This window comes from Caretta caretta, chromosome 13 (assembly GCF_965140235.1).
Source record: "Caretta caretta isolate rCarCar2 chromosome 13, rCarCar1.hap1, whole genome shotgun sequence".
Classification (NCBI taxonomy): domain Eukaryota; kingdom Metazoa; phylum Chordata; order Testudines; family Cheloniidae; genus Caretta; species Caretta caretta.
In genome coordinates this window covers 19,627,294-19,653,204 of record NC_134218.1, presented here as the reverse complement: position 1 = coordinate 19,653,204, position 25,911 = coordinate 19,627,294, and the positions used below count along the sequence as shown (strand labels likewise).

The 25,911-nt window shown below is 46.6% G+C and overlaps 1 protein-coding gene across 2 annotated transcripts in view; it reads left to right on the top strand.

Annotated features, from left to right (window-relative positions):
• The window catches only part of JPH2 (junctophilin 2), a 64,677-nt gene that overhangs the window by 14,125 nt on the left and 24,641 nt on the right, over positions 1–25,911 (top strand). For both annotated transcript variants that reach the window (XM_048819721.2, XM_048819722.2), the window contains exon 2: positions 807–1,590. In XM_048819721.2, coding sequence (XP_048675678.1) covers positions 807–1,590 — 784 coding nt within the window. The remainder of the gene's footprint in view (positions 1–806; positions 1,591–25,911) is intronic.

Sequence of the window (25,911 nt, the reverse complement as noted above, 5' to 3'; positions counted from 1 at the left end):
AGTATCTGAGCACCTCACAATCTTTTAATGTATTTAGCCCCTCAACACCCCTGTGAAGTAGGAGGGTGTCGTTATCTCTGTTATTCAGATGAGGAACTCAGGCTGAGTGACTTGCCCAGGGACTCACAGGAGGAGCCGAAAATAGGCCACAAGATCATCCTTCTTCCCAATCTTCAGTTAACTTCCCATCTCTGCTAGGCAGCCCAATGTGTGGATGGTCCCTGGGGAGATCACGTTCACTGTGTACAACATTAGCCATTTTCACCGTATGCAGTATTAGTGGTGGACAATAATGTGAATCTCCAAGAGCGGAGCAAGGAAGTGGACTGGAAGGGGCTGTCATGATGCTAGAGAAGAACTGTTTACATCGCTGACTGTGCACACACAGAGAACAAATACCATGGCAATCAGCCATCAGGTGCAGAACACACAACCTAAAATTCCAGAAATGTTGGGGCCAGATTCTGTTCCCAGTCACGCTCATGTAAATCCAGAGTGTGTGCATTAGAGTGATTTTGGGTTTACAACTGGTGTAATTAGAGCAGAATTAGGTGAGCTAATGGAGAACACCCGCTGTGTGTCAGGGCAGGGAATATGGCTTGCATCTGTTCTCCAGGCCGCCTGCCTCTAGGGGCTGTGACATTTGCAAACTGATAATCACTTGTGCAGCTCTGACCTTTCCCTCCCAGCAGAGGGCAGCCGTTATGTCATGCGGCGGTTTGATTTGCTGTGCTTGTTCTTTGTATTGAGGCATTGGTTTGAAAAATAAGTGCCGTGCTTAATGAGGTCCTTGTTCTTGCCTTTAGGAACGTACCAGGGCCAGTTCACCAATGGCATGCGCCATGGATACGGCGTCCGTCAGAGTGTCCCATACGGCATGGCGTCTGTGGTCCGCTCCCCTCTCCGAACCTCTCTGTCTTCCCTCCGTAGCGAGCACAGCAACGGCACCTTGCCACAGCAGGACTCGCCGGCGGGCAGCCCAGAAAGCATCCTCATGTCACCCACTATCACTCGGGGAGGCTTTGCCCTCAGTCTGTATGCGAATGCTGGAGCCAGCAAGCCGAAGAAAGGGGGCCTCTTCAGACGGGGCTCTCTGCTGGGGAAGCTAAAGAAATCGGAGTCCAAAACCTCCCTGGCCAGCCAGAAGAGCCGAGTCAGCTTCCTCAAGAGCGAGAGCGGCATCAGCTCTGCTGCCAGCGACGCCACCTCCACCGTCAGCTTGGGCGAAGGGGCGGAAGGGGAGGAGTTCCCGCCCTTCGAGTCTGACATCGACGCCACCACCACGGAGTCCTACATGGGCGAGTGGAAGAACGACAAGCGCTCGGGCTTCGGGGTGAGCGAGAGGTCAAGCGGCCTGAAGTACGAGGGCGAGTGGCTGGACAACGTGCGGCATGGCTATGGCTGCACCACCCTGCCAGATGGCAAGAAGGAGGAAGGCAAATACCGGCAGAACATCCTGATCAAAGGCATGAAGAAGAGGGTGATACCACTGAAGAGCTCCAAGATCAGGCAAAAAGTGGACAGGAGCATGGAAGGGGCTCAGAGGGCCGCAGCCATCGCGCGGCAGAAGGCTGAGATTGCAGCCTCCAGGTAGGAGCTCCAGCTCTAACAAAGGCACACCAGGTTTCATTACTGATTGTGTTGTTTGTTTGCAGTTTTACAGAAGAGTAGCTAGGAATCCTGCTTTTCACAGAGCAGAGCTCCCTGCAGCTGAGCGATATGTTGGAGCATGCAGCCAAGCTATCTTCGGCGTCTGTTTGGCTCCCATTACTGTAGGATCTAGCACCTCACTATCTGGGTATCTTCACTACACCCCTGTGGGTTAGGGGACCGCTGTTATCCCCATTTCACAGATGAAGAGCTGAGACACTAAGTGGCTTGCCCAAGGTCACACAGGAAAGTCTGTGGTAGAGGAGGGACTTGAACCCATATCTCCAGGGTCTTGGACTAATGCTCTAACCGCTGAACCATGCTTCTTCTCTGCTGCATACAGTTGCTTGCACTGATCAGTTAAAACCCTTGCAGCTGATGGGACAGACTTGGGGGGCGAGGAAGAAAGATTGGCCATGGTCTGAGCATCTCGCAGCTCAATTACTTAGGTCCCATGAGCCTTTCAGGTTTCTCTGTTCCCACCCCCCAAATCTAACAGAGGCCAGACCTAGGGGATTGGGGAAGGCTACCAAGCCACTAACACTAACCTCAACAGGACAGGAAAGGATGGGGTGGCTGGGCCAGCTCTTTTGCATGGCTCTGTTGACATCCAGTGAGACAATGCCAGCTGAGAATCTGGTCCACTGTGTGAAACATCAACACCTTAATAGATGCCAATACTCTTAAGCATTTATAGAAATGTTTGGAGATAACAACGTAGGGAGGCACCTTTAGTCCCCAGTGAAACACATTGGAGCAGGTGGACTTTTTATTACTAGGGCAGAATGAAAAATAGTCTGTTTTGGCTACAATAAATCAGGACAGCCTTCTGCATAGGGACAGTATGGCATCTGGGTGACACCTCCTTTATTAAGAGAAAAACCCAACGACAAAACCACCACTACAGAAACATTCCGTCTTACAGTAGAGTCATTGCAGGATATGGGGTCTATAATGAACAATAGTGCAGCAGCTGCTGTTGGTCTTCTCATGAGGGCTTTCCATCTGTTGGGCACATAGTCGCATCTTGGTCACATTGGGCTACAAACAGAACATCGCAGCATTTCCTGAGAAGTGTGTGCTGTACCCTGGTTTCCACTCCTTCCCCTCACACAGTGCCACAAGGGTTCAGGGCATGTAGTGATTTGGGGGAACAAGGTTATTGTCATAACCTAATTTTAGCAAGCAAAACAAAGTCAAGGGCTAAAGCCAGGTTCTGCCTGGATTTCACCACTCAGGAGGCAGGTCCCTGAGTTGGGAACCATACTGAATAGTGGGAGATGGCAGATTGGTGCAATGAGTCCCCCTGCTAGTCCGTGTACCACTCCAGGGACCGGGGACCTGCTCCAGTGATCTATTTGCATTCACCCAGGTTTTTGAATGATTTACCAGGATTCATGTGCCATGAGGCAGAAGTCAACTAAACTCTGCTACTGACAGCTTGGAAACTGTTCTCTCAGCTCAGACTGCTTTAAGATACTTTGGAAAGTAATGATATGAAATACTTTGGTTAGGTTCTCTCTGCTTTGCCTATGCACTAAGAATATTTTGTCAAATGGCTGCAGGTTGTACGTAAATGCTTCCGACTCTTTGCTTAAAGCAACACTGGCTAGTAGCTCAGGCCGTAAACTTAGGTTTGTATTAAAAAAGAAAAAGATGGGGCTTGCCAAACCTCAGAGAATAGAAATATTGGCACACATTTAAAATAACTGGGGTTTTTTTAATTGATCTTTCTTCCTGTACTGTTAGAGACCCAAACATAACAGGATGCCACCAAAAGCAGAGAAGAGATGCAAAGTAAAATGGGCTATAAATAGAAGATGGAATTGACCCATCTAGTTTCACCTGACAAGCAGAGTGAAGTGCAAGGGAGCCAGCAGCAGTGGTGAAAAAGTGCATTTAGATTTTTGAAAGTTTGTTCAGCTTTAATGATCAAAAGAGTTATTGGCAATGTAGAATAGGAGGTTTTTATTAAAATATACAGGGCCAGGTGCTTAGGTCTTTACTGAGGGATAGGTTCTGCCACCCTTATGCTAAGTAGTAGCTTACTTTGGTGGTGTCCCTCTGATTTCAGCGTGAGTGATGGTGATGGAATCTAGCCATGAATAAGGACCAAAGGATTTGGCCTTATATATTTAAAAAACCCAAGCTGTTCCTTTTGTATGTTACCAGTTTGATTTCAGTGGCATGAGTAATGTACTATTCAGTGTGAGTGTGGGTGGCAGGATCTGGCACTAGATTTGCATTTACTCCTTACCCAGGCAAACGGCTATTGAAGTCAATGGGAATTCGGCCTGGATGTGGCTTGTGGTTCTTTCTTGACTTGTCCCTTTTAACTTTGTTCAGTTTCTCAGGAGATGATTTTTTGAAGACTTTGCCTCATTGCCAGGCAGGTGCGGGGAATACCATCCACCTGGTGAAATACAGCGTGGTGCCTCCATTTAAAAACCATCAAAATCCCTTGGAAGCCAGGCAGATACTTTGCCCGATACTATTTCAGCTCAAAGTTTTGAACCAAGGCTCCTGAGCGAATGTTGAGTTTGGCTGCTTTTAGCGAGCTTGGTTAGTGCAGAGGCTGTCAGAAAAATATCGGCAAGTTTCAATAGAGTGTCTTGGTGGAGATGGTGATGATCAAAATAACAGATCCGTGCTGCTGCCTGAGTTCGCAAGCGGCACTGGGCCATGTTCGTCTTGGCACAAGGCGCTCCCTGTTACATCATCTGGACGGGCCTGGTGCTCTCTTTGTTCCTGCGTGACTTTGTAATGTACTGGAAAAGGCATATTCAAAGAGCAGCAAGGCCATAAATAATGCTGTTAGAGAAGCAAAGCTGATCCCCAAGCACTGGTCAGTTTATATAAGGCCCTTTTTAGTAGACACGATTTACACTTCAAATCCAAAGGAGACTCTGTAGTGTTTTCCATCAGGGGTTGGAATGCGTCCACTGCTCTCACAGGGGCCGGCATCCTCTCCAGTACAGCTTGGAAACCATTTCCTATTAAGGGAACTTTTGAGTCAGAGGAAATAAGGCATTACAACCCTTTTCCTTAATGAGTCCTCCCCTCTCGTGCATGGTGAGACAGTGGATAGATTATCCCTGAGCATGCTTCACTGGTTCTCCAGCTGGGTGCCTACCTAAAACCAAATGTGTGTCGAGGTTCGTGTGCTGCCGTAGTCTGTGCCAGGCAGTGCCAGCCTCACTCCTGCAGTGCCTAGGTTTGCCCTTGTGACAGTCAGCTCAGGGAGCCTGACCCGATACTGAGAGCGCTGCTCTGGCTTCCAACGCCTGCCTGCAAGGAGTTCTGTTTGCAAATTTGTGTTCGAGCGGCTGCAAGGGGAGGACTGGCCCTGCAGGTGATCCAGCCAGGATGTGGGGGCGCAGACGAGGAGCGGGTAGTGACTTAGGAAAGGGGTGAGCAGAGCTTTGTCTTCTGTTCATTTCACAATCAAGTCACAGTTTCAGTGAATTTTTACCTTTGGGGCCATAATTGCTGCCTTTGCTTCGTAAGGGGTTAGCATCCCTACTCACAGTGTCTTTGTTGTTAATGTGTCCCTTCCCCCTCCTTTAATCTCAGCTCTAAGGACTAGAGTAAATCTAATGCTCAGAGTGTTGACTGGAGAAACTCTTGAGCTCTAGCCCTGCCACTGACTTTCTCTGTGACATTGGGCAAGCCACTTGCTCCCTGCCTCAGTCTCCCCATCTGTAAAATGAGTCTAATATCTTTCTGAGGGCGTGAGAACTAGGTGACTAATATTTATAAAGTGCTAGATAATCATTCACTTTCTTCTAACCATAGCGTGTTTTCCCTCTCATCAGTTTTGCCATGGGGCTTCTGGGCACTCTCACAGCTGGAGCTATCTCTCTAGCTAAGGTATTTATGGGTATGTCTACACTGCAGTTTGGCACCCATGGCTGGCCCATGCTAGCTGACTCAAGTTCGCGGGGCTTGGGCTAAGGGGCTGTTTAACTGATGTAGACGTTCAGAAACGTGGGCTCAGGTTGCAGCCTGAGCTCTGGGACCCTCCCACCTCGCAGGGTTCAAGAGCCTGAGTCCGAATGTCTACACTACAGTTACACAGCCTCTTAGTCCAAGCTCCAGTCACCTGGCACAGGCCCGCTATGGGTTTTTAATTGCAGTGTAAACATAGCCTATGTGGCCCCCATCACCACAGCAGCTGAGCACCTCATAATTCCTAGTGTGTTTATCTTCACAGCATTCCTGTGAGGCAAGGCAGTGCTATGATCCCCATTTTACAGACGGGGAACTGGGGCCCAGAGAGACTAAGTGACTTGCCCAAAGTCACCCAGGAAGTCTGTGGGAGCAGGGACTTGAATGCAGGTCTGCCAAGTTCTAGGCTAGCTCCCTATCAACTGGACTATCCTCCCTCATTTGGAGACCTGTCAGGGCCAGGGCTAGTGCTGGCTTCTTGCTACAGCCCTGTCCCAACTCCCTTTCCCTTTCTGTGTCCCACTAGTGACTCCACACCACTGAAGGGACCTTACGCAGTGTTTGGGTGACCTAGACAATCCCCTCCTGGAGTGCATCCCTAAACCATTCTAGAGGCAGGAATTGTTTTCAGTATTAAGAGAATTTCCAATCCCTCATCTCCAATCAGAGCTACCCAGAGACTCTCGGTCCCTGGGAAAACCTCCCTATACAGCCAGTAGTGACCTATAACACCCTGACCAAAATCCTCCATCCTAATGCCTACTGTGACCACCTGCTGAAGTAGGAGACCTTGGCATGTCCTGGGAAAAGAACATTCTCATGACTCTAACAGGATAGCTGCACTGACAACAAAGCTGCGTGTGATGAAATGGGAGTTGGCCCCTTGCCTGTATAGGGAAGAAACCACCAGCAGCCACCTCATCTGGGTGTATAGCAGGGCATTTGCCAGTGAGGCAAACTGGGGGAAGCCTGGGTAAATGTGCTGATGTTATGAAGGGGGAACATATGGCTCTGCAAATTAAGGGTTGAAATTTGTGGACTACGAAGGAAGTGACATTGGAATTTAGCAGAAATGGGAAGGTGGCTTCAGGGTGGTAAAATAGTTTCTTTAATGCACAAATTCTAGGGTAGTGAAGCTGGGGGATCAAAATACAGAATGAGCCTCTTGAATCACAATATGAAAGTGCATTGAAGTCAATGGAACTGCCTTGCTTACCCCAGGGCGGAATTTAACAGCATAAAACCCTGGTTCCAATTGATGAAAAGTGTCTTGGCTTTTTGGTCCCTATGGAAATGTCTTTAGCTGCATGGTAAGGCTACATGACTCCTCCATTTAGAGGATAGTGCTCATCTTTATATGGGAATGCGAGGGTATTGTTAGGGTTTGGTTACTCAGGCCAAGCAGTCAGATGCTGCAGGAAATCTGAGCATCTGCGTACTTGTACATGATCATGATTTTTCACTGGCTTTTTATACCTCAGGGAGCCATTTAAGGATCGAGTTCTGGCCTCCTCTCGGCATTTCCACCATTCAGAAAGGGAAATATCACAAGAAGACCAGTGCTCACTTTTTTTTTTGGCCCCGTAAAAGGTTCCTTGAGGCATGCTAAAACCAGTGAGAAATAAACCCAAAATGCTAAAACCTGCCCAAACCCCAGCTCTTTGCAGCTTTGGCGGCTCAGGCAAGCTGCAGAGGTGTGAAGAAAGAGAAACCCCCACCTATGCCGCACGGTCTGTGTACAAATGTACTTCCACATTCTGACCAAAACCCAAGCCTTTGTTTGGAACATGACAATCTACATGGAACAAGCATTGACAGATCAGGGGACATACATGTAATAGACCACTTTACCCCTGGGTCACACCTCTTCCACGTCTCTTGCTGTGAAATGGAGCAGCATCTGTGCAGTGTTTCAAAGGGAGCAGAAACTGGGAGCAGCCCCCTGCTGGCTGTGGATTTTCTCGTGTCTCTGAGCATCTCCAGCCAGAATATGGCACAGTTGAGTGTGTTTTCCTTCCAGAACTATATTGTTTTGGCCCTGACAGGTCCCATTATAGTTCTTTCTGTATTAAGAAAAGGAGTACTTGTGGCACCTTAGAGACTAATCAATTTATCTGAGCATAAGCTTTCGTGAGCTACAGCTCACTTCATCCGATGCATCCGATGAAGTGAGCTGTAGCTCACGAAAGCTCATGCTCAAATAAATTGGTTAGTCTCTAAGGTGCCACAAGTACTCCTTTTCTTTTTGCGAATACAGACTAACACAGCTGTTACTCTGAAACCTTTCTGTATTAGAAATCCAGAAGCATTCCCTGTTATGTCACCTCACATTCAGAAATTTTGATTTTCCTTTTCACGATTTTAGTGAAAAATTGTAGAGGTTATGTTCATGTAACCCTGAATGTACTGGCCAAGTGTGGGCAGGCTGTTTGTAGAGTTCTCTCTTGCAGCTTTGTCAGGACACTGCCCTCCCGCCTGCCTGCAACCCTGGCTGTTCCAGTCTGGGATCTGCCACACAGCTCTGCCAGTGTATCTCGTTCAAGACCTACAACAGCCAGTCTAATGAGCAGAGGCTCTCAGTTAAGCCCAGTTAATGTGTTTGTGATGTTGCCAAAGTGTCAAGTGCAAACTAGATTGCCCGTCAAGCTGGCTTGCAACCCAGATGTTTGGTGCAGTGAGGCACAGTATGAATTCACTAATTGCTGTGCACAAACCGACCCTCGTCATTCATCAGTTACTCTAGTCTGGGGGGCTCGTTAAGTGAAAATGTATGATGCAGTGCAGGTAATGTGGCTAAGGAAAGACGACAAATGAGGTCTTGAGATACCACATGGGAAGTTATTTGTCAGTTACCAGTGTACAATGGTTTGCTATAGGACAAGCATCATGTTAGGGGGAGTGAAAAGAAAATACCTTGTAGAGGCAAATGACCAGGTTGTATAACAACCAAGAAGGCACGGTCCTACATGACAAGAAGCTGTACTGGGATGTTTCATTCAAGTGGGAATCACAGTGCCAGGGAATGTTGCTCATTCTAAAGAGTGGCCTTTGATTTTCCGTTCTTTGTTCTGTGGGTATGTTCCCCTGTGAACTGGCAGAGTGAGATCCTCTGTATGGGGCATAGTACTAAGGCGAGAGAAATAACTATGTTACACATGCATCTAAGGCCAGTATTTCAGTTTGGGGTGACCCTAGTCAAAGGTGCTCTCCAGGCTGCTAGGTTGCGATTGGAAATCTCCCCTTAGGCCAGCCCGAGATTTGTTGAGTCTGTGCGGTAGAGGCCCCCAAATACACGAGACATCGAGCAGCTGCTGACATGGCTTGTGTGTCAGGCTGGCATTCTGCTTCCCTGAGAAGCTCCTGTTGTTTCTGGTCAGCAGAAACAACTCAGAGCTACTGAGAGCTGTGCAATTAGGAAGGCTGGTGTCTGTGCGGTTACCTGATGGCATCTGTGCTAGAATGCAGGCTATGTGCTAACTTGTCAAGCAGAGGGTAAGTGATCCCTTTGAAAACAGGCAACTGAGGGACAGCTTTCATCTCCTTAAAAATAAAAATCCAAGATGAGGCACAGAGCCTGGCTGCTTTTTGAGGGCCCGAGCCTGGATCTAGGTAAGACTTGAGTGATTCAGCTTGGTTGGTTTTCTGGAGGCCTGAGACCCCCTCAAGTCATTAGCTACAAAAGAGTCCTTACAGTTGCTAACGAGAGTGAATTTCCTTCTTTGCCTAAGAAGACTTTTAAAAGGGCCAGATCTACAATGAAAATTCAGCAAACCCTTCTCACTCTGGGTCACGCTCAGCTCTTCGTGACCCCGTCAAGTCTCTGCAATTTGGTATCTGTGCCAAATGAAATCCTAGCACTTCTTAGCCAACTGGAATGAAAGCAGTGTTTTTTAAAGGGACACTTCCATGTGTTCTGTAATGTGTACACTGTAGCTTTGGCCCTGTCTTTTGAACACCTTGAAAGTTGTATATTGTGTTAACAAATATCCTCTGGAATATATCTGTCATGTGACAGATAGTATTTATTATCACCAGGAAAGCCATGTATGTGACAGCAGGAAGAAATCACTGCCACACTTTACTGATTTATCCATAGCGCCTCACATGGAGGTATCTAAGCACCAGGATTTTTTACTGGAGACAAACACAAACACAAATCAAAATTAGCACAGGCTTATGGTTGGGCTATACAACATCTAAAATCAGTAGGGTATCTGCTATTTGAACATACATTTTTCCACGGCTTTATAACATAGATTCAAAGTGCTTCCACATTGTCCTTTTAATACATAATGGAAAAACTCTCAAGAATACACTGAAATAATTTAAGGAGAGGCCAGGCAGTGTATAAATAGCATAACAGAAATGGGATGAAGTTGCGGGTACAGGAAAACACTCTGGGACTTTCTTTCCCAAAGGCTGGCCTCAATTAAAATTGTGTGTGAGACTCTCTTCTTGCCAGATAAATGGTTTACTCCAAGGTTTTGAATTCTAAATAGCCTTGCTGTCTGTGTTCTGTGGCAGGTTTCAGAGTAACAGCCGTGTTAGTCTGTATTTGCAAAAGGAAAAGGAGTACTCCTTTTCTTTTTGTGTTCTGTGGGGCACTTCTGAGCTCTCCCTTCGACAAACAGAGGCACTTGTCTGCTGAGACGTGAACTGAAACTCTCCTATCGTTTTTCTGAACTATTCTGCCCATTCACATTCTTAAGCAATGTTACTTATATCTCCCTGTGCTCAGCCTTTCAGACTTACATTACCTAGGCAGGAATGAGCATCTCCTTAGGGGACCGTGATGTATGGTGTAAATGACGCACTGAAAACACTGGAGTCAGCAGAGAGTCCCTGACTAAATAAGGGAATGCACAGCAATGGTTTATCAGAGCTACAGGAGAATGCAACAGCTGAGAGCCAAAGCCTGTGACTCTTAGTCAATAAAACTTGAGCCCACTCAGGTGGACCTTAGCTGCATGGGTTCCAGTAATAAAGTACTTGAACTGTCAAGACTTGCTTAAGCCGCATCCAAGAGCCATCATCCATTCTGTCCTGGGGTATTTGAAAGGGTTACACCAGCCACTAGAGAAATCAAACAGCAAAAGGAATGGCTCACAGCCTTTCACAAAGCAACTCCATACATAATGTTCAGAATATCTTTGAAAGAGCTGGACCCCCACCTGTGATGTTTGGAGCCAAACTGATGCCTAGACCTGGAGTATGGACTTCCAATTCAGTCTATGATATAGGCAGCTGATAACTGCAAAGTCTGTACCTGTATGTAAACTTCCCCAAAGTTGGGGAGCATGTGGATCTGGGAGGTTCAGTATTGCCAGCCCCCAAGCATTCAAAACTTACTAGCTGGGCTTCAATATTGTGAGATTTGGCTTTAAAATAATGAGATTTTTAATAAAAGTACATTTGGGGTTTATTTTCTTTCCCTTCTGGTTTGTGGGTGTTTAGCATGCAGTCAGGTCATGGTGTAAGCTCTTCTCCACAACGATGAGGGGTAGAAACATACTTTTTGATTATTATTGATGACAGCTAAGTATTCACATAGTGTGTGGTTCAGGCCCATCAGTACTAGGGAGGTTTCCCAAGTTTAGACAAGGCTCCAGGCCCTTCTGCATTGTTCTGATTTTTGTTCTGATTAATGCTCACTCCCAGCTTGGGTACCACATGATGGATGTGTAATGAATAGAATTGCGGTTTATCCATGTAACAAGCAGACAATATGGAGGAACTAAAGTGAGCCTGCTTACTAAGGAGAGAATCCCATGCGGAGTGCTACAGAATCCCATGCTGAGTTGCTAAAGTACCCCTCCCAGATAGGGTTGCAAGGGAGCTAGAATAGTTGGGAACAGCATTTACATAGTAACGTGATCAGACCCCGTAAGAAAAAAAAAAGAGTCAACCAAAATAAAGTTCTGTTGCCAGTTACAGTTCCACAGTCAGTGATCACCGGTCCCCGCTGCTCCCATGAGAGGAGACACAGGTCATGTCACAGCGCACGTTCTCATTCCAGTCCATTTCCACAGTATGAGCAAAGAAACATTGAGAAGGCAGGAGGGAGAGATCATTCCCGGTCCTTTACTTTGCTCCATTGAAGAACCCTTCTCCTTGCCAAGATGGGTTATGCACAATCCCCGCTAGAGCCCATTAAAGCTTCCCTGAGTATCCATCACTTGAAGCTTTACATTTTCTAAAAGATATCAGCTGGCTCAGCCGAAGTCATTGGGCTTGATGCAGGAATCACTTGGTGGAATTCCCTGGCCTGTGTTACATAGGGAGGTCAGACTCGATAATCATAATGGGTGCTTCTGGCTTTGAAGTCTATGAATTAGTAAGAGGGGGAGTCACTCCAGGTCTGCAAAAGGCACCCCAAGCTCATGCTGTGCGGGGGAGTAAGTGACTGAACCGTGGAGCCAAACTCAAATCCCTTGCGCAGCAGCATGTTCAGCCTCCACTAATCAGCCAGGCTGTCCACGCGTCCTTTGATCTGGAATCATATGAATGAACATCTCACCTGCTCAGTAGACACAAACACATGGGGAGTTACTGTACATATGGGCAGGGAGATATGAACATACCCGTGACCCACAGGCCTGTAGCCTGTGTGCTACTCCCCAGGACTCTGGGATCATGAATGCAGCGGTTAAGGGAAGCTGCTTGTTCTCTTTCCCAAGTGGGTGTGTGTCTACGCGTCGAGCTAGAGGTGTAATTTCCAGCTTGAGGAAACATACCTGTGCTAATTGTGCTCGAGCTAAAATAGCAGCAAGGCTGCAGCAGCACAAGGGGTGGCAGAGGCTAGCTGCCCAAAGGACGATCCTGTCTGAGGCTCTAGGTATGTACCCAGGGCAGCTAACTGGTCCACGGCTACACTTTATTTTTAGGTAGGTCTCCTTACATTGGAGATTACACCTCCAGCTTGAAGTATCAATGTACCATGAGACAGCTCCGACACCATTAAAATTCCATGTATTTGAAAAGGGTGTGACACTAAATAAAGCCTATTAATTCATCATAAAGTCATAGATCCCTAAACCACCTGCCGTTATTTTAGCACCAGCTGAAGTCTGGGGCCTTAATACATTGGTTTGTGGCTTTTCATAGGCATGCTACAGCTGCACTAGCCCCAGAAATGTTTGTTTCTCTCACATGAAGCAAAACGAGTAATGCTCTTCCTTTTGCATCTGTGGAGCCCTGCACTGTGCATGACGCTATTTGTCTGCATGAGCTGGGCTGCTGAGCACACGTGATCCTATCTGTGCTGTTTGCCAGTGCAAACTCAAGCTCTATGCATATAAAGGAGGGAGCACAAGCACAAAAGGGAGAATTGCTGAAAATTTGGGCTTCAACAGTCGGGCTGCCAATTTTGGTTGGACATATTCCTGGAGGTTTCATCACATGACATAACCTTTAATTAAAGATTAAGCTTTAATGCCTGCAGACTCCAGGACAATCCCAGAGGGTTGGCAACCCTATTCAACAGCCACAGCATTGAGCTTATTGACCCATCACCAGCCTCCTATAACATATACCCTGAGGGAACCTTTGGCTGCGGAATCACCTGACAAGAGAGTCCTCAGAGATTTTACAAAAAGAAAAGGAGTACTTGTAGCACCTTAGAGACTAACCAATTTATTTGAGCATGAGCTTTCGTGAGCTACAGCTCACTTCATCAGATGTATACCGTGGAAACTGCAGCAGACTTTATATATACACAGAGAATATGAAACAATACCTCCTCCCACCCCACTGTCCTGCTAGATAAGCTATTACCAGCAGGACAGTGGGGTGGGAGGAGGTATTGTTTCATATTCTCTGTGTATATATAAAGTCTGCTGCAGTTTCCACGGTATACATCTGATGAAGTGAGCTGTAGCTCACGAAAGCTCATGCTCAAATAAATTGGTTAGTCTCTAAGGTGCCACAAGTACTCCTTTTCTTTTTGCGAATACAGACTAACACGGCTGTTACTCTGAAACCAGAGATTTTACAGAATCTACTGCCTGAACCGTAGTGGGTTATTGTAGTTCACACTGTCTATTTTGGAGGAAGAGAGCATTTCCACGCTCCTGTTTGCTTTCCTTGCCTCAGATTTTCACGTATCATAACTTCCTTTCCAGGCTGACTCATGTATGCACATAAAATGGGTCTGTCTGCAAAACACGAGGAAAGTCCATTAGCCTGCTAGCATGGATGGAGCCTGGTGCCAAGCACGGGAACGCCTAGAGGAATCAGTTCACTGGTTTTGTCACTAGAGCTGGGAAACAAGAATGGCTGCGGTGGTCATGGGTGGAGTAGCCAGGCCACCTTGGATGTTTTGACATAGATTAATGTGATCTGATAACCTTTGATGTGCATTGAAGAAACATTTTCCACCACTTCCTTGACAACTATCTATAGTAATTGGTCCCTTTCTTTAGAAAGTTCAGCAGAGAGGCCAAGCACTGAATAGGCCACGGAGACTCAGCTCCTTTCTCACCCTGCCTTACAGGTCGTTCCTCCAGGCCAGGGACGAAGAGCATCGGTGGGGAGGAGTGCAGGGGAAGCCTGTCCTATCACTGCCTGAGACACACTGGACTGTAGTTCTTAGCTCTGGGGGGAGTGTGGGCGATAGTACAGACACACACACGGATGGTGTGGTCTGAAATTTTCTGGTGCTGCTGGGACATTAGCCGCGTTGGCTGGAGTGGGTGTAGTCCTTACCTCTCGTATGTGATGGCTGCAGAAAGCTCCTGCCTCTGTTTTTCCCCGCTGTTGTGTTGCTGAATGGATGTGAATGTCACACTCTCGGCTGAGGTCAACCTTGCTGGCATCGGGACAGCGCAGGCTGCAATGCTAGGCAGTACATGCTGCTGGGCTGCTTTTCTCTGGTGCTTCCTCTCACGTCTACTTTTCTATCTCCCCTTCCTGAAGTGACATTTCTCCTAGAGTTTGGGCCACAGTTTGCCTCAAATCGACTGGGAAAAAGACTTTGCAAGGCCATCATGAGTTAAGATTTGGCTGCGTCATTCGGGATTACTAGAGAAGGAAGAATATTTCGATTAGGATCTGTTGAACACCCTACTCCAGTTCTACTCCCCCAAAGTGGCAGATCAGCAATCTAGTGGCCCTTATGACACAGTTTGTGTCCTGGAGCTACTCAGCTGGTCACTTGAGCTTCATGAGCCTGAATTATAGGGGCTGGTTTGGGCTTTTTTTTTAAAACCAAAGAGCGTGGCCCTCCACCTAGCCAAGAACCGCAGGGAAACAATTCTTGTGTTTGCAGAGATGGCGCAGGGCAGTTGTCACTACAAACATGCTGAAAATTAAATCAGAAGAAGGTTGCATTTCTTAAAGAAAAAATGACAAGAAATACTTTGGTATTTGGCAGTACCACTCCCAAACACCAATACCAAGCCCTTATAAAATGCTCCCCGTGTGTCAAAGCACTCTGTAAACTTCAACTGCTCTCTCCTCATCCCCTCACTGTGAAGGAGGTGTCAGGATCCCTGGGGAGACTGAGCCCACAGGTGTCAGAGGGATTCAGCATCAAAGATGAGATTAGAAGTCGGCAGTGTTTGTCTCCTCTCTCAACTGACAGGTTTCAGAGTAGCAGCTGTGTTAGTCTGTATCCACAAAAAGAAAAGGAGTACTTATGGCACCTTAGAGACTAATAAATTTATTTGAGCATAAGCTTTCGTGAGCTACAGCTCACTTCATGGCATGCGTCCGATGAAGTGAGCCTGTAGCTCACGAAAGCTTATGCTCAAATAAATTGGTTAGTCTCTAAGGTGCCACAAGTCCTCCTTTTTTCTCGACTGAGTGCACTTTCCTAGTCATTACCGAAGGGTTATTCAGTGCGGCTCTGAAGAAGGGCAGAATGTTTTAGTCAGGATACAGTAGCGTCTGCTTCTTTCTTTTGAATCAGGTTTTGTAAGGAGGGACTGAGACCATCATGGGTTTCTATTCTCCTTTTTGAATCTCGCTTGTATTGGTAGGAGTGAAGAGTTTAAAAGTATTTAGGCACCAATAGATGTAAATAGGTGCCCAGTGGGATTTTCTAAAGCACCTAGGTACCTAATTCCCATTGAAATCAATGGGAGTTGGGCACCTAGGCACTGTTGTAAATCCCACCAGATGCCTGTCTGTATCTTTAGGCACTTCAGTGCCTTTAACAGTCTGGCCATAAGGGACTGCAGTGTTTCTGGAAGGTGCCAGTTGCTCTCAGATAGTTGAGGTAGCTGTGGTCTCGCCTGTAGAATGCCTCTGATTCAGGGTTGGAAGGAAGGATGGCTGCATGATGCTAACTCCCTTCTGGGTGTGTGGTAAATGATGCTGCAGGGAGCTTGGTGAATGGAGAGCAGCCCCTTTAAGGAAATCACATTCACCTCGTTTGTGGACTCTGCAGGCTCATATAAGCTTCACCTGGTGCACTAGTACTGTTTGTGCAGAAAGTAGGGTTGCCTGGGGTGAGGGTAGTTACTGCTGTGTTTGCTGCTATTTTACATCACTAGCTTAAGCTGACCTTAGGCAGGTTCTCTAACATGGGCAGGGGGCGAACATTATGCACCTGAGTGTAGCTGAAGGGGATTTTGTTCCTTGCGGTTTGGCTGGGTGATATTTTGCCACCGGTGCAGCTAAAACATTTGTGTCAACAGTTTCTGAGTGCTCATCCCTGGGCTCCCAGACTTTGCCTTCCTGGTGCCTAATGAGCACAGTCCTGACTCCCAGTGTGTGGGGTTCATTGCTCTTGGTGGCAGTAGTAAATATTCATAGAAGAGCTTTGATGTTCTGGGTGGACTGGGAGGGAAGCTGAGGTTTCCAGGCTCCTCTGATTTCAGACATTTGACGTGGGTGGGTGCGTTCAGAAAGGAAGACCCAGTGTCGTATCTTCCCATCCCTGCCCTTCTCTGTTCTATTGTAGCCCAGGGCCTGTAGAACCATTTTCACTGAATCCCTTGTATTCTACTGCAGGTTTACCATGTCAGTGGGGCTTCTCCTCCAACTGGGTTCTCATAGAGGTCGTCCTGGAATGACTTTACTTGTCTTTTAATTCTAAGGAAATGGAATATCAAAAAGTCCTTGCTGCTCTCACCTGTATTCCTTTTCCTTTGGTAACCTAGCAGAGAAGTGAGATTCCCTTTGGTTATTTTCACTGACAGTTATTCTGGGAATAAAAGGGTGGAATTTGGGTTAACCTAACCATGCTTTCCAATGCGCCTACACTGTGAGCCGAAGGACAGATGGTCTTGGGGTTAGGGTACAGGACTGGGGGTCAGGAGAACTGGGTCTACTGCTAGGTCTGCTGCATAGTTCCTGTGTGCCTCAGGTTTCCCATGTGTAAAATGGGGCTGATAATACAGGGGTTGTGTGAGGCTTCGTTCATTAATGTTTGACATGTGAGAAAATTCTATAATCATGAACACCAGAGAAATGCATGTAAGACACTTGATACAAATTGCCTTTTTCAGATCTTCCCCAGAACTGAGTCTTTATCTAAAACACAGACTAGCCGCTGCTTCTGTAGAATCAAAGCCACAGGTGTTGATATATTTTTGGCCTAACACATTTTTAAACTGAGAAGGATTTCATCTTCCAAAGGCATTTGCACACAGCCCTGTCAGTTTTCCAGATCCCTCATCTCAAGAGGAAAAATACAGGGAAATCAAAGTGTGGCTTCACTCTGAAAAGTGACTGTAAAAATGTCAGCTGCTTGATGGACAGAACTGCTATGTGTGTGTACACAGCCACAGCCACTGCGCTTCTGACAAACAGGAGATTTTTCTTTTTTTATTCCAGTTAGCCCTGCCGAGCCTCTACACACAAGACAGGGAGCTGGATTCTATTCCTTCATGTGCACTGTCAACAGAATTGTGTACTGAGTTTCAATCAGTGACTCTTGGGCAAAACCACAGAAGACGATGCGGGGCAGAGGTGTCACTGAGGGGCTATATTTACTGCACAACCTTTCTGACTGGTGGTGATACTGTGAGGGAGATAACCCAGAACGGCACGAAATTCCACAGTCCGTGTTATGCAGGAGGTCGGACTAGCCGATCATAATGGTCCCTGCTGGACTTAAAATCTGTGAATTTTGACTCTTGAGGCCAAAAGGGCTGGTAGGAAAATTTTGTGTCAAAGCTTATTTGCAATGAATAATTGGCTTTTTGCTTTAATGGAACATTTTTCGCCGAAACTTTTTGTTTTCCTTGAAAATTTCCAATTTTTTCTGTTTGTTGGAAAATAGAAAAAACCCATACTGAAAATATTTTCATTTTTTACCATTTTAGGCCAAAAATATTTTTGGTTTATCGTTGCCAAAAACTGACCAATATGTGGTGGGGTTTTTGTTTTTTTTTAATGAAAAATCAACATTTACCTCAGGGAAACATACCCATTACTGATCAGCTCTTTAGCCCAAGTAGTTTGCAGGGCTGTCAGTCAGAAAAACATACCTTTACTAATAAATGCAACATATTTAATCTTGGTGCCACTGAGAAATTTGCTCCCTTCATCATTCATGGAATCTATATTTAGTCCTGTGACCCCACCTTTCTCCCTTTGCCACACTGCACTTGAAATGAACAAGAGGAGGCTGCTGGCAGGGTGTTCTCCATGTGGGATCCTTGACTTTGGAATTGATTTCCTCCCACCCCCCTTCGCACGCACGCACGCACGCATGCACGCATGCATGCATGTGTGCACTTGATATGGAATAGTCCACATTTGTCAACCTAAGGTGCATGCTGTTAGGCCCAGATGCATAACGGGGAGGGAGTGGGCTGAAGATTGGAAGAGCTTGATTGCTAAAGGGGTTATTGTCTTTAATGTATTTGTACGTGGAATGCATCATCCAGTTTGACCTTACTGTGAAAGTTAATTATAAAAGGGGTGTCCTGAGCATGAGATGAGCTGTTTTTTATATAGTTTATAAATCTAAATCACTAGCATTGGCAGTGATTGTTCACAGCATGAGGGCAGTGTGCCTTGGTGTATTACTGTGGGGCTGATCGCAGGCACTGGGCTGCACAGGCTGATTTGTTATCGTAGGGCTGCTAGGCTGTGCACTCTGACTGGAAGAAGTTATATACTCATGCTCACCCTCCTGCTAACAGGCAAAGCAGCAGACAGAAGCCTGAGAGCAGGCCAAGAAAATGGGCGAAAGGAAGTGTAGCCTCTAATAGCGAGAGACTGAATCTACCCTTCTGTCTGCAGAGAACTGCACTGACTTTGTCATGACATACTTTCCAGCCAGGTTGGAGGGTGAATGGAAAAGCTTTTCATCAGCTGAAACTCTAGTTCAGGGCTCTGTGTTCTTCCTGGAGCAGGAGATGACAGCAGTAAGAGTTAAAGCATTTGTTACATTCCTTACACTGATATCTCTGAGGCCCTCCACTCTTGCAGGGCAAACAAGGCCCATGTAGTTGTTTAATACAGCCCGCTTTATCTCTGATAGGTGCGGCCTATGGAGACTGCAAGTCCCAGTAGGCAGCGTTCCATCCTGAGCTGTCTCTGGGCACTGCATGTTGGGACCTGCAATGTGCATTAGCGGCATCTCCATAAGAAAGAGAACGGCAGCTGACTCCCAGCTAGTTGCTCGAGTTGGCCTCTCATCTAGGTCAATGGGGGCCAGAGCTGCAGTATTAAAGAACATGGTATATTAATGAAGCAGCAAGAAAGCAATACTGAGAATTAGAAAACCTTAGAATGTTTAGCTAACCAGTTCCCTTGCTCAGAATGGGGATCCTTTGGTAGACATCTTGAGGAAGATAGCTGCCGATTCGTCTGCTGTAAAATTAATATCGCTTTAACTGTTCTGTGGGGAAGTATCATTCACTGAAGGATACAAATGGCTTTGAGCTATTTAGGGCTGAGGATAATATTTTAGTATTTTAAAAATTCGCCAGGTAATCATAAAGACTAATGCTCACTGAGCTTGTTAGTTTCAGTGAACTTTGACAACAATTCCTTGCTCCTAAAGCATTCCCTAAAAAAAAAAAAACGATACTTTTTTCCAAGACAAGATGGTCTGGGCATTACCCTTTATGCCAGAAGGAAGGAGAGAAGGTACTGTTTTGCTAGCTAGCTAGCATAGGTATTTACACAATGCCAATCACTTCAGTAGCTGAGTGCCGGTACAACAGAGTGAAAATCCCAGTGCATCTCACAAATGGGTTGTTTGAGAAAGGAGATTGGAAATGAAAGTAATTTCAAGGTTATTATGTTTTATCTTTTTTTTAAAAATACAGTGACATGCTGTAGAACAGTAAGTACATTTCCTGCATTAAGTAGTTGCTAGATTGTTTGTTTGTATTGTATTTATGACTTACACAGCACCCTTGGTGTACATGAGCATTAACAACTATCAGTAAAAACCCTGCCCTAAGGAGCTTACAGTCTAAACTGATTGGATACGAAACACACAAGGCTGATATGCAAAGGAGGAGCGGGTAGTGAGGCCTCCATCTAGCCTCTAGAGCAGTCACTTCTGTTTGTAGAGGGGTGAAGGGTTGGGAGATGGAGACGGATGGGATAGATTCAAAGGTGAAAGTAAGCCGGCACACCCCGGTACGGCGTACCAGCAAGAGCCGGTGCATCGTACTGGCAGCCCGGCTTTCCCAGGGGGCAATTTAAAGGGCCTGGGGCTCCCAGCAGTGGCTGGAGCCCCAGGCCCTTTAAATTGCCTCCAGAGCCCCGCTGCTCTGGAGGGCCGGGGCGGTAGAAGCAGGGGAGCCGCGGGCCCTTTGAATAGCCCCCAGAGCCCTGGGGTAGCGGGGGCTCCAGGCGCTATTTAAAGGACTGGGGCTCCAGCTGCCTCTGCTGCCCCGGTCCTTTAAATAGCCACTGGAGCCCCGCAGCTTCCCCAGGGCTCCGGTGGCTAATTAAAGGACCGGGGCAGTAGAAGCAGGGGAGCCCCGGGCCCTTTAAATAGCCCCTGGAGCCCTGGGCTGCTGCTGCTACCCCAGTGGGGGAGGAAGAGAAGGAGGGGGGCACTTACCTTCCAGCCCCAGTCCACCCTGTCTCTGACCCCCCCCCTTCCGCCCTAGGCCCTGCCCCTTCCGGGGGGCCAGAACTGGCACCAGCGTACCTGTAAGTCACTCGACTTACTTTCACCCCTGGACAAATCTGAATAGAAGTATGGGCAGGGGAAGGAGGAGAAGAGATGACTAAAAGGGAGGAGATAAAGCAGAATGTTACAGTAGAGTTATGGGTGATCAGTGATGTAAGGCAAAAGATGTAGGCTTTGAAGAGATGGAAGGTGGCTTAACACATGAGAAGAGAAGGCTCCAAGCATAGAACTGAAAATGGAGAAGCAGTCAAAAGCATCTGTACTTTACACATATCGATCCTCCACCCGCACCTCCCCAAGAGTTGGCATCTTTCTGGTACCAATATGAAAGTTCTGATTTTCCCTTAGGCAAAAATGTGCATGGAATATTCCCTGTTTTTTTCAGTGTTGTAAATGTTATCACTGAACCAAACTATTATATCTTAAATTTCCCAGGAAGGACAAAATGCAATATACTTCATATTTGAAATATACAATATCTTCCCCCTCCCCTCCATACGTTGCAGGAGTAGAGTACCAAGTATGGCATTTATTGATTAAATGGACAGCAGCAATCAAGACCCGGACTTTTAGAAGAGTTAGATGTGCACTTTGCAGGTGAAGTTAGAGTGATTGTACATGAAAAATCAGGTACTTGCACACTCAAAAATGAACAATATCAGCCATTTGTATACACAGTTATTGAGTCTGGACTTGCAAGTGCAGCAATTGTGCATTCGGTTAGATGTGCAATTCTGTCTTCATTTTGCATTTACGACTTTTCTGAAAATCTAAGGCCAACAAACATGTTACATGCATGATATGTAGGGCTATCTGACCTGTCAGATTAAAGCATGTAATATACAGGCAATTGTATTATTATTTGTATTATGGTAGGACTTAGGAATCCCAGACAGGACCAGGGTCCCACTGTGCTAGGCACTGTACAAACTAGTAACTAAGAAGACAGGCCTGCCCCAGGCTGTTCACGAGACAGGACACAACAAGCTGATGAAACAAACGGGGTAGGTGTGGGTCGGGAATAGACTATAACAAAAGAACAAACAGGGTTTATCAGAGAAGCCAAGTTGCCTTTCATTTAACATGTTAATTAGTGAAAATTCATGTAACATTTTTGAACCAGTGGTAATTTGAATATCAGAAAAAAGGGGCTCAGTTAGTCATTCCTGATGGGGGTCTCTGATTCAGTCTGATAAGGCAAAACACTGAGTGGTAAGAGCTGTGATGAATGGGCTGTACTTTCTGGACCCTGCACAGAATAACACTCTCTACCGAACGTGAAATAGTTGGGGCAGGCATCTGAGTTATTCCACTATTTCTGGCTACAAGGTCAACTCAGTACCTGTAGATTGTAAGTGGCTCTCAGGCTGTATCTGGCATTTGCAGTATTCTCTGCTCATTCTAATCTTATCTATAGTCCAACAAAATGTGGATGCGCAAAACACAAGAACAGTCCAAGAAGACAGGTTTATTGGCTTGGCTTATGGGCTCACCTGTTAGTGAACGGGCCCAACTTTGGCTCCGATACCCTCAGAGGATTTTAGTAGCAATCAGAGAAATGGATTGGGCAGCAGCACTACTGGGAGTCAGCCAGAAAAGAGAGGAATGGTGCTGTATCCCTGCCCTTATACAAAAACTATTACAGCAGTAGAGCTTTTCTACTCTCTCCAATTGAGTGCGAGCTAAATCGTAAGCCATGCTGGTGGCTCAAGAGCAGCAAAAAGCATCACCATACGGGAAAGGGTGATTCTGGATCAATAGCAGGACGCCAGCTCCCCAAAGCACCATAAAGGGGAACTAAAACACAGGGCAATGCACTCCAGAGGCAATGGGCAGCGTGCAGTGTGCATCATCTGCACATCTCCTCCTGACCTCCGCTTTAGACGAGTGCTCCCCTTCCAAAGAATTCATGCAACCTATTTTTAACCGAGCTGACTGGGGAGCTGAAATTAGGAAGAGAGCTTCTCCACTGCAACAACCTGAAGTCTGTGCTCCCTAATGTGTAGGTTGCTGCTGGCTGTCCCTGGGAGCGCATTGCTAGATCACTGCCTTCCTAGTTGGGATAGATAGTTCTGTCATGATTTTTAAGGGGCCTTTTCCTTCCTTTCCATTTACTGTTACATATGAGATTTGGATTGTGTATTGTGTAGTTCCATTTTGAAGAAGAGCTATTGACTTCCGCCACCAGTAAGTTTAGAGTGGAATTTTCAAAGGCGCCAGTCCCTGCAGCACCTTCCTTCCCACGCAAAGATTCTGCCCTGCTTGTCTGCCTGTTGAATTGCTCCTTGGTGTGGTGCTAGATGTTTGCGTAAAGCTGGTAGCAAAAACTCACCAGCTGGCTGAAAATATTCAAATTTCTAAAAATTTTTGCAAAAAGTGTTCCTGTTTTTTACCAGCTCTAGCCTTGGGGGAAATTGCTGGCTCTTAAGCTCTTCGACGTCTATAGCTGAAAAGCTACTTCTTTGTCCTCCTTCAAATCCCTCCTTAAAACTCTCCTTGGCTGTGATGCCTACAAAAAAAGGAGTGATGGTTGGGCGGCTGGTGTGCTGAGTCCATTGCCCGTCATGCTGAATGAGCAGTATTGTCTGGTCATTTCCCAGTGCTTCCCTGTCTCTCTGTCTGTCTCTCCACTTGTTGCCTTTTGTCTTAGACTGGAAGCTCTCTGGGACATCTTTTTGTTCTGTGTTTGTACAGCCTCTAGCGCAATGAGGTCTGGTCATATCTGGGGCTCCTAGGCATTATGGTAATACAAATAATTCATAATTTCAGAAGGGCTCTGTGAGAGCTAGGATTTGTTATTATTCAGAATCACTAATCAGCATCTGACTGGTCAACAAACACTATGATTGCATGCCTGTTCCTATCCTACTGCAGCTGGCTGAATACAAGCTCCTCTGCTGTAGAGTTGTGCCTTATCTCCCCCCCCCCCCCCCCCCCCCCAGACCAGCATGTTAATAAATCCTTAGCGGTCCCCCTCAGATGGTAATGAACAGTGGCAATCTCCACTCATACCTTCCTGGCCGCTACAGTCCCAGTAACACCTGGCCATGAGCACACTGTCTGTGGAAGCTGAATGCAACATATTTATCTCCAAAGCCCGTCAAGGTGTGCAAAACACAGGCACTAATCACAGAACCTGTGCTATAATAAATTATCTAAATCATGGTAGCACACAAGCCCAGGGAGTCAGGGTCTGTGTGGGGCAATCAGACATTGAACCGGTTGACAAATGCCCGTGGGGAAGAGAGCATAGCTTTGAGAGCTGACTCAGCTGCTCAGGCTCTCAGCGCCTGGTAGATCCCAACACATGATGCGAGTAAGATGCCAGTTTCTAAGCAGCAGCTCCAGAGCATGCAGCAGCTGTTGTAGCTGTAGGCCCCAAGTTCATGGTGTTAGAAGAATTGCAGGAAAATGCTATATCAGTGGGAGTGAGGCAAAGGCCAGCCTCACAAAGTGAGGGGAATCAGCTGCCATCATAACAATATCTCTTATTTACACAGCACCTGGAGGACCCCAAATTCAAACTATGTCCTGGGGGGGCACATCACCATCAGTTATGGTGGTGAGAATCCAGACTCACTCCATCATCTGCAATAACTGAGGTCAGGATTGGCCCCGCCCACATCCCAGTGTGGCGACTACAGGCTGCTACAGACCTGCTGCCTAGGGTGACCAGATGTCCCGATAAAATCAGGACTGTCCCGATATTTAGTTGTTTGTCCCGTGTCTCGACTGATGTATGGTCGGGACGCCATTTGTCCCGATATTTTGCTTCGGTGGCACTCTAGTTTGTTTGTTTGTTTGTTTGTTGCTTCAGTGGCATTCTTTTTTTTTTTTTTTTTTTTTTTGCTTGGGGCGGCAAAAAACCTAGAGCCGGCCCTGGTGTGGGGGTGAACCTGTGGCTGACCCCCCATGTGTCCCCATATTTTGTTCTTGTCATCTGGTCACCCTACTGCTGCCCTTTCAGTTGGGTAGTGTGCGCTCCTTCTCTTCCAGCCCTGAACTCCTGTGCAGTTCCCTGGGAGGAAGGAGCTAGGCTCTGATCTCACGCCAGTGTAACTCCGGAGTTGCTCCATTGACTTCGGAGGAGTTGTACCCACTTATGCTCGGGTTAGGTCAGGATCGCCATCACCAGGCCCTGCAGCCTTCCTCATCCAAGCACAGAACTCAGCCGTGCTTAGCTTGGGAGGACTGACAGAATCATTGCCCCAGGTCACGTGGTTCACGCTTACTTTACTGTACTGTTCTTGCCTGGCCTGGGTCTGGGCCTGTAGGAACTGTATTACTTCAGAGGAAGCAGCCTGCTTGTCCCATCACTAGAGCCTCATGCAGCAGCCTGATAAGCACAAGATATAACAGCCTCTTAGGAGGAAGGGAAGCCTCTGTGTACCAAACCGGGACTGCCACGGGATTAGAGTAATCAGGAGTTGTCTTGTCTGGTGTAACCTCCAGGCCATGCCGAAGCTGTGTTTCATCCTGGAACATTAAGGAATGAGCTGGGGTATCTGTACCGGCCGTTGTTAACATGTTAGCGTGTGCATTCCTCACGCACCAGTGAGGAGGGAAGCCCACTTTCTGTGTATCAGCGTGGCACCAGGTGTCCACTAGAGAGCCATATGTACCCGCTCCAAGTCCCTCACCATCCTCTGCTTGAGTAGCTTGTTGTAATAACTGAGCCATGCAATGCCCCATTTGGGGTGTCTGTGCTGACCAAGCCTGAGCGAGACAGGAGTTCCAAAAGCTCTGACCTTCCACACCTCACCATAAATCAGTATGTGACATGACTGATGGCAACTGTGTCTCAGGCCTTGTCAATTTGCAGACTCTAGAAAGGGGATAAGAAAGCATCTCCTCACATGGCAAATCACTTCCTCTCTTTGCCCTTCAGGGAGAGACTGAGGTCATATCTACACAGGGACATCCAGGAAAATTAATTTGATTTAACTAACAGTGTGAATTTGAAGTGGATTTATTAAACTGCATTGAATCCCTGTGTGGATGCAGTTATTCAGAATTAAAGTGGCCTTAATTCGATTTAGCATAATTCACTTGGGAAGTGAATTAAACTAAACTGAATTAAGGCTACTTTAATTTTAAATGAGGGTGTTCACACAGTGTTTTAATGCAGTTTAACTAATCCACTTCAAATTCAGATCTTTAGTTAATTTGGATTAATTATCCTCAATGTCCATGTGTAGACAAGCCCTAATACATCCAGAGTTGGTTCCTAGTTTTAGTTCTCTAAAAGTCCATTCAAGTTAATC